This window comes from Protopterus annectens, chromosome 9.part0, assembly GCF_019279795.1.
Source record: "Protopterus annectens isolate FY-2018-M chromosome 9.part0, PAN1.0, whole genome shotgun sequence".
In the NCBI taxonomy this organism is placed as follows: Eukaryota; Metazoa; Chordata; order Ceratodontiformes; family Protopteridae; genus Protopterus; species Protopterus annectens.
This window is the reverse complement of record NC_056743.1, coordinates 1,896,086,157-1,896,095,551: the sequence shown is the minus strand read 5'-3', so window position 1 is coordinate 1,896,095,551 and position 9,395 is coordinate 1,896,086,157. Positions and strand designations below refer to the sequence as shown.

The window sequence follows — 9,395 nt, the reverse complement described above, 5'->3', positions numbered from 1 at the left end:
TTTTGTGTGTGTGTGTGTGTGTGTGTGTTTTATTTAGGGGGATTATTTTACTCCTTCCCAAATCAGATTCAGAATTTTCCCTTATCTGTGCTCATCTTTGTGTGTGGTGAATGAAAACTAGCTGAATAGTTGTCAGGGAACCATTTTGTATACTGTGATAAAAGCAACCTTGATTTCTAAATCTAAAAACAAAGAATATAATACACACAGCAGTTAAAAGTAAACAGTGTCTTGTGTGGAAATCTCCTGATGGTATGCCTGTATGTGGCAGATCCATGAGTTGAGCACTGACATAGTTTAATTGAAAAAAAAATTAGACTTAAACACCATCTTACTTAAACTACAGCTAAAATGTTTATTTTTGTGTCTCACGAACTATGCTGTAGGTGCATCTAAGAGCCATCTATTCTAAATGTATGTAATGCAATAAGGTATTACTTGCTTTGCAAGTCTGGTTTTAAAGCGCTGTCTGCTTAAATTATCTTCTGAAGGTCACTCAACAGGTAAATGAAGACTGAAAGAATCAAACCTTGTACCACATGAAGTACCTAGTTAGTACCTCACAGCCTCCATCCTGTGCACTGAACAGCTCTTAACTGCACTAACAGTAGTCTTGCATAAGAACTTGAATCAATGTTATAGTAGCATGCATATACCATAGCATATAAAAAGACATGCTGACACAGAGAAGGTGCTGAAACATCATAGTAAAGTTATAGTTATAACATACTAAAGGTAATGCACTGCCATTAGAAAGAATATTACTATAAATAACAGCAGAAGAGTGGGAAAGAAAATTGTATATTCCAGGAGACATCTCAATAAAAGATGCAGTGAAAATAGAAAGAATAAATATGTACAAAGCAAATGTATATACTGCTTTGTTAAATACTTGGTTGTGTTGCAATGCTAGGCAAAATACATTAAGTTAAATAGTTTCTAGTTATAATAAAAGGAAGTAAGAAATGGTAAACAAGAGGCTTAACAGAAATTATATATATCTGAAAGTGTACATCATGAAAAACAATCAAATCCGAGGAGGAGTTTATGGTATGAAGACATAACAGATCACCTTCCTGGGGTAGGAACTGATAGTCTAACAATGACTCTTAACCCTGAACAAATTAGTAATTGTAGTGAAAGCAAAAGTCAACATTCTGAAACATCTTGGCATTGCATCCAACTCAACATTCTGCCAGCTCATATACTTTCAGTAGCTTTAACAACAAGTATGTAGCCAAGCTGCTATTCTGCATTTTAGATACGCCTGTTGGGATGTAAAACAGAAGCATGAATCCTGAATCCTGCTGAAGAAAGCTTAATGTCTACTGCCCCTTTAAAACCCATTCAGTGATCTCCTGCTCCCATTTTCAGCACATGACGTATACGTTGTCATCCCCTACAGTAAATATATAATTAGCCAGATTCCAAGGTCTAATTTTAACTTCAAAGATATTTAATCTGTCCTTGCATGCTGTAGTCTCAAGAAAACGTCTCCACATTTCTAACAAGGTAACAGTCAAAGAGACTGTAACCGTATGCACGTTTACTTAAGGTGGGGTCCAGTAAGATGACATTAGGGTGATCCAAAGCTGCAACAGTACATGCTGTTAAGTCACTTAAACCTTGAAGTTGGTTTTTAAATATTTTGTTTTCTTCTAGCTGACATGCTGGCTACCTCTAACCTTCGAGTATAAGTGCTCAACATGCAGATACGCTTTGCATTAATTAACTGAAAACAAAGAAACTAAGCATGACGGAATTACTGGTGCTCAGTTTTCCCAAAATTACAGATGCCTGTCCAAAAATGTCAATGTCCCATGAAATGTTTTCATTACAGCATTGTTCACCAAACACTATTCCATCATAGGAGCAGAATGCAAACAATAAATACAGGAAGCTTACAAGTTTCTCCTCAAACGTATATTTAACCTCGACCCATATGGAATCAGCTCAAGCTTCAACAAAGCAGGCATCAGTATGATAGTACACATTTGTTCCAACTTCTGAGAACGACTTTGGATATTAATACAATAAAAATCAGTATTTACTGTTATCTGTGGTTGTAAATTCAGTTGCTGATTCTTGGCATTGGGAGCTTCAGTTTCTTACTAGACAATAGGAGAAATTGCCTCATTTTCCCTTAAAGTCTACGATTTCATTGTTATCCTGAAACATAAATGACTGTTTATCACGTCTTTCTAATCAGTTTTCCTTAGTAACCACATAATCCTTTATTCACTATTTTCCACAAGATTCCTTCTTCTAAAGCTTGAAGTATTGGTCTCTATTTTCATAATTTTTATCTGACAAAATCTGTAACTGCCTTCTCTACCATAAGGTGTTTAAAAGAAATTATGTCATAAATTGTTTCATGTTGTATCATACTATAAAATGTCTGTAGGATAAAGAAAAAGCATTGCCTTTCATCACTTGCATATTTTAAATATTATGTCAAAACTCTACAGTTTTAAGTTACTTTATTGTTTATTATTTTTACTTTTTGAGTAAGACTTTTGAAAAAAGGTTGAATTACATAAATTATTATTATTCAGCAGAAAAGACAAGGCAAATAATAATCATGGTAATAAATGTGTTGACTTTATGTTGAAGCTAAATCCTTTGATAACAAAGATTTCATATTAGCCAAATAAGTAAAACCTGCCTGTGGAGGAACATTACCCTTTTAATGTGCTGTAGATCCACAGAAAATCCAGTCAACGTGGAAATATCCAGAACTGCCATGGTTGAATCAATCTGCCCAAGATGCCTTTGTTAAAATAAACAAATATAACCATTATTATACACAGCCAACTATCTTATTGTATTCATAACACGCAGACAGTGCAGTACAATGTAAAGCCACCAATTACAATAAAGAGAATACATGATGGTGAGATTACTGCATTTCCAGTAGCTACAAACATCAACTGATTATATGTATATCTGCACATATATACACAAGTGCAAGTACATGCATGTGTATATGTGTACAACAAAAAAGTGCAAAATCCCCTCAGTAGTTAAAGGACTTCAAAATACAAACATATACAGTACCAGGGGACAACTAAATAAAACCAGAACTCCAATGCCCTAAACATTTTTAATAAAACAAAATGACAAATCTAAATTTTTCAAGTAAAACTCTTCATCAGTGTATAAAATTCAAGCCATCTACAAGCCTTGTAAATGATAAGCAGACACTCAATTAACCTCATTTAAAGTGCCCAACAACAAAATATAAAATTAAAATGTACATAACATACTTTAAATAATACCATGCTTATCTTTAAAACTGCTTTAATACTAACACTACGTTAAGCACTGGAAAGGGCTCAGCTCGAAAATAATTAATCCACTTATATTCAAACATTCCTGTTTTGTTTACAAGGTCCCCCCCCCACTATTGTTCATGTAAACAACTTGTAGAATCCTGAACCTAAACTTATGTTGTAACCCCTTGCTAGATATATGCTTTGCTAGGGCATTAGTTAAGACATTTCTAAGAATCTCTTACAAATCTGCACTAATTCTATCCTTCAACTTTATATTCATTTTCCCAGTGTAGAAACAATTGCATTGAATACAGGTGGCAAAATATATAACATTTTCTATATTACATGTGTCCCTTGCTTTAAACATAAAAATTTCTCTGCTAATGGGATGTCTAAAGGAGGGGTCAGTACAAATATTTACACAATGAGTACAGTTATAACAGGGGATAGTACCCAATTTCTTCTTAGTATTACTAACCAGTTTCCTATTATTTATATCGTTATAACAAAAATATTATTTTAAATTCTTTTCTCTCTTATAAACAAACCAGGGTTTGTCACCCGCTATTTCATTAATCTCTTGATTGGACGTTAAAATCATGCAATTCTTCCTAATAATTTCTCGCACTATATCTGTGTGTCTATTATATTTCATTATGTAGCTAAGTCTACCCCAGTTTCTATCCTTAACCACATCAGTGTGTGCAATACAATTAGTTGTATCTGCAAAATAGGGTTTCTCTACAACAGATGACTGCAATCTGGGAGTCATTACTGAATCCTCAAATGATGTGGATATTCTACAAAAGGGCCTTACAGAAACAGATGCTTAGTGCCAGAGCCATGGGCTCAATCTCAATGCCAAGAAATGTATAGTTATCCCCTTTGGGAAAAAACATGTACCCATGAATTACCATATAGCTGGCAGTACACTAAACAACAAAAAGTGTGATCTTTGGCCCTCTTCAAAAGGAACTTTGATGATTGGATGGGAGATAGGAAATTCACCCCAGGGATCACATCAGTTTCCTGCTAGACAGGGGTCCAGGGAAGTAAATACTAAGGGAAGAAATAGCCAGAGAATTGTTATGGCTAGGCTTGTATAGGCCCTAGGGCTGACAGCGTAGTACTAACCTAGGAACCTATGAACCTATGTCTCAGTTGTTTAACTACACTCTTGGATTTTTCAATAAGATTGGTGCCATACCCTTTGCTTCTAAATTCTGATGCCATCCCTTCCATTTCGTTAATAAATGCTCCATCATTGGTGCTCAACCTGCTAGCTCTTATGAACTGACTCTTAATAACACCCCTAAAAATGTGTTTGGAGTGTATACTTTCTGAATGGACATATTTAACAGGCTGTACTTTCTTCTTATAAACAGCAGTGCTCAAGAATTATCTTCCTTTGTAATTGTAACATCTATGAAGTTGATACTATCCATATAAGTATTAATATCAAACAGCAAAACATCAGTTGTGGAATGCAAATATTGAATATAAACCTCAAGTTCACTTAAAGAGCCATTCCATAATAAAAATATGTCATCCACAAATCGTTTGTAGAATACCATATTATTATTCCTAAATGCTTTGTCTTGTTCCACACACACACACACACACACATATATATATATATATATATATATATATATATATATATATATATATATATATGGGTCACCTTTAGATGCCCGACAACGCGTTTGGCCGACACGGAATCCGACGGGACGAGAATACCGACAACGCAGATGACCGACAAGGTGAGAACCCGACGGACTCGGTAAGTGTGCGATCGAGTGAGGGATTTAGTGTTAGGGAGCGGACAGGAAAGTGTGCGATAGTGAGGGACTGTGGGTGTAGGGGTGGGTTAAGTGAGTTAGGGTTAGGGTGCAGGTAGGGTGTGTGTGCGATAGTGAGGGACTGTGGGTTAGGGGTGGGTTAAGTGAGTTAGGGTTAGGTGCAGGTAGGGTGTGTGTGCGATAGTGAGGGACTGTGGGTTAGGGGTGGGTTAAGTGAGTTAGGGTTAGGGTGCAGGTAGGGTGTGTGTGCGATAGTGAGGGACTGTGGGTTTAGGGGTGGGTAAGCGAGTTAGGGTTAGGGTGCAGGTAGGGTAAGTGTGCGGTAGTGTCAGACCTTAGGGTTAGGGTTTGGGTTACGGATAGTGCATGTGTTATGTAGTGTACTGTGTTGTTTACGTGTAGTGTGTTGGTGTAATGGTTTTCGGTGTTTTGCGTTGTCGGCGTTTTTTGTTGTCGGTCTTTTGGTGTCGGTCATTAGTGTGTCGGGCAAACGCGATTTCGAGGATATAAAGGTGATCCATATAGATATATATATATATATATATATATATATATATATATATATATATATATATATATATATATTTATATATAAAATATATATATGCAGTTCCTCCCATCTAGCTAACACAAGGTTAGCATAGGTGTTCGCAATGGATGTTCCCATCGCTACACCTTGCTGTTGATAATAATACTGATTATTAAAGCTAAATACATTATTTTCAAGAATACGTTCTAACATAGAACATTATTCCACTTTAGATGCACAAAATTCACCATGTACATTCAGAAATTCCCTTATTGCTTCAATTCCATAAGAGTTATGGATAACTGTGAACAGTGATTACTTATGAATACTTAGTAATTCTGTATAATTTTTTTAAATTATATATTTTTTATTATTTTTGACTCAGGGTGAGGTAAGTTTGCTACTTCTACTACCATTATCTGGTCTGAATAATATATAGTGATTAGCTATATGACTATTGCACTGTCTTGGAATGTAAGTTCTATACACATGCAGAGTACATCAGTAAACAAGGAAGAATGCAGAGCAACACTAATGGCGAATATCACTAGTAAATACACAGTTGTGAAGTGTTGCTTAAGTATGCAAATTCAGCATTGCTAAAGCTAAAGTAAAAAAATGCTTTTAGTCTATTTAAATGTCTGTGTGATTTGCACTTAGTGCTTACAATACATTTCCTTTAGCTTTTTCAGCATTCTGAACTTCAGTTTAAGCATTCACAAATTGCACAACCTAAATCCAGGAGCTAACTTTTTTTAATGTTATTATTTTTGTATTTTTGCATTTTTTTTAATCTGGTTTGGATCTTCTCTCCAGCTCCGTCCAAAACTGGTCACCCTGTAGTGTCAAATGGGTGACCCCACTTAACAATGAGTACGGGATGAGTGGACAGACAGATGGACAGACAGTATCACTGCATTTGTACAGGTAAATTCATAACCATGATTGTTATTTTTTAGCCTATGTCTGAAATATCTCATAGGGTCATCAGTCTGCAGAAGTGACTTGATTAATATTTTTATATGATAGAAGTTTTTCTTCCAGTCCAGTGAATGTTTTAGTGCTGAGCTCTGTTACAGTGAAATAAACCCATAAACTGCATTCATTATTTTTCACTTTCTTGCTGTATTACAAAGGGGCAGAGAAAGAACTAAGATAAGAATCCCTTGAGAAGCAAAACAGAACAGCAGACTGCGATAAAGAAATGTTGGTAAAATAATATTATACCATGACCCCCCCCAAAACGTGCACGCTGATTGGCCAGCGTGCACATTGTAAATTGAGTTATACTAATGGAAAAAGGTCCGGTCGCCCGGACTTTTTTCCATTAGTATAACTCTACTTTTAAAACACTGTCTCACTGTGTTAAATGGGTTTAACATAGCGAGACAGCTTTAAAATAAGCAACGGAGATCTCCGTTGCTTATTTTAAAGCTGTCTCTATGCTAAACCCATTTAACATAGCGAGACAGGTTTTAAAAGCAACGGAGAAAGCAAGATCTCCGTTGCTTTTTACTGTTCGCTATGTTAAATGGGTTTAACATAGCGAGACAGTTTTAAAATAAGCAACGGACATCTCCGTTAAGCTTATTTTAAAACTGTCTCGCTATGTTAAACCCATTTAACATAGCTAATAAAAGCAACGGAGATCTTGCTTTCTCCGTTGCTTTTGCCCACAGCTCTGATACATCAGAACTGCCGCGGATGCCAGACATCTGTGGAAGGGCAGTAAACAGGCATTATACTATGCCATTATTTAAGAAAAGTAATAGTTTCTTTTCTTAAATAATGTCATGGTATAATAGCAATAACCCACTTCTGGGTGTGGGTAATGCTGTATTTACCCACGGTTGGCTTTGTTTGGTCCCTCGGGCTTCGCCCTCGGGACCAAACCACGCCAAACGTGGGTAAATACAGCATTACCCACACCCAGGCGTGGGTTATTGCTATAATACTTTCTATTTTGACGACCTTGAACCTGTGGCTAGGTGTGTCACTTCAAACCAAGCTGTTTGCAAGGTAAACTGAGAAGCTGAGGACAGACACACTTAAAATAGAGAACTGACTGAGGATTAATAAGTATAACTTTGTTTCAAAATCATTAATTTGGTACAAACAGGAAGCAGAATGTAAGGATTAAAAACAACCAAAAATGTGAAAAAAATCTTATGTGAGGGAATAGTTCTCTGCTGCTTCTCTAGATGGAGACCTGAGGCTTTATCATCAATGAAAGTGATATACAGGAATTCCTGCCACACAAAGAGCTGGAAATGGTACTCCTGGCTGTGTGCAGCAACACACTGAGCTGGCGGAATGTGATTACTCTGAGTGCAGCTGAACTAATGTTTGATAATGCAAGACTTACTTTTCTGTTATTGTGTTGCAGCAAAGGTATTTAATTAATGGCTACATTACAACATTAAACAGTAAGGCAGTTGAAAACAGTCCAGGAGGTACTACTCCAGCTGCCATACTTCAGATGAATTGGATATCATAGTGCAGCACAGAGGCTTGTCGCAATGTTACACTGTAACCAGAAACATGTCTGTTAGCAATGTCACAATGTTACATTGTAACCAGAAGCAAGTCTGTTAGCACTGACATCACACATGCTCTGTACTGAAGTACTGTGGAAAAAAGTCTGGGCAATGAAGCATTACACAGTACTCATAATACAGCATTTAACTGAAACCTGTCTTGAGCGATATAATGTGGTGAACAGAAGAAATGTAATTTAACATTACAACCACTCTCTTTAATTTCTCCAAATCTTTTGGGTTTCTAATACTATAATGGGAATGGACTCCATTCCCAATTCAAAGAATGATTAAAGTTTATGAAATTAGTATTGCTTCAATCATTGATGTCAGCCAAAAGTGCTCTTCACAGGACCCATAATGTGCTCAGTAATGACTCCTTCCATAATTCATACTGAATTGTACATATCTATGTACAATTGTAAATTCTTTTTATAAGACCCATTACTCCTACTACTACTGGGATTGTCAGGGTATTTTTCTTCCACATTGCCTTCATTTCTGCCTGCAAATCTTGGTAATGCATGACTTTGTGTCTCCCAGTACGTAATGTAGTCACAAGGTGTAGTGATTTCAATGATCAATGCTACTTTTGTCTTCTCTTCCATGGACTACTATATCTGGTTTTCTTGCATCTCTTTTTTGAACAGTTGGTAATGGATGATCCCATATGATTTAAATTTTATGATTTTCCATGATGCTTTGTGGGTCATGTTTCCAGTGTTTTTCAGCCACTTCAATACCATAATGTTTGTACAATCCCCAGCGCAACAGTCTTGCTACATTATTATGCCTTTTGGGTCTATATTAGATCACCAACCACTGAAAGAAGCGAACGGTGATTAATCGACCCTATGTAAGTGAAAGCTTACAATCTCAAACTGTCAGAACAGCGACTTTTTTCCTAGGGAAAAAAATTGCTGTTTCAAAACACATACACACAACACAAGCCCACTAAACAAACAGCAGTCCACACACATACACCTAAAATCGTACAACTAACCCTACACTAAACTATACACACACCACTAACTATCCACTTACCTTAACCCAAACCCTAACCCTAAGGTCCGTCAATATCGCACACTCACCTCACCCGCTCCCTAACTCTAACTCACCTAACCCGCCCTAACCCTCATGTCCACACAATCACACACATACCTAACCCGTGCCCTAACCCTAACTCACATAATCCACCCTAACCCTCATATCTACACAATCACACACTTACCTGACCCCGACCCACAGTGCT

The 9,395-nt window shown here is 36.6% G+C and overlaps 1 protein-coding gene across 1 annotated transcript in view; it reads right to left on the bottom strand.

Annotated features, from left to right (window-relative positions):
- Positions 1–2,637: 2,637 nt before the first annotated feature.
- The window catches only part of LOC122810818 (complement C3-like), a 1,708,896-nt gene continuing 1,702,138 nt past the window's right edge, over positions 2,638–9,395 (bottom strand). Inside the window, exon 34 of the mRNA XM_044082377.1 lies at positions 2,638–2,770. Within this exon, the coding sequence (XP_043938312.1) occupies positions 2,638–2,770 (133 nt within the window). The remainder of the gene's footprint in view (positions 2,771–9,395) is intronic.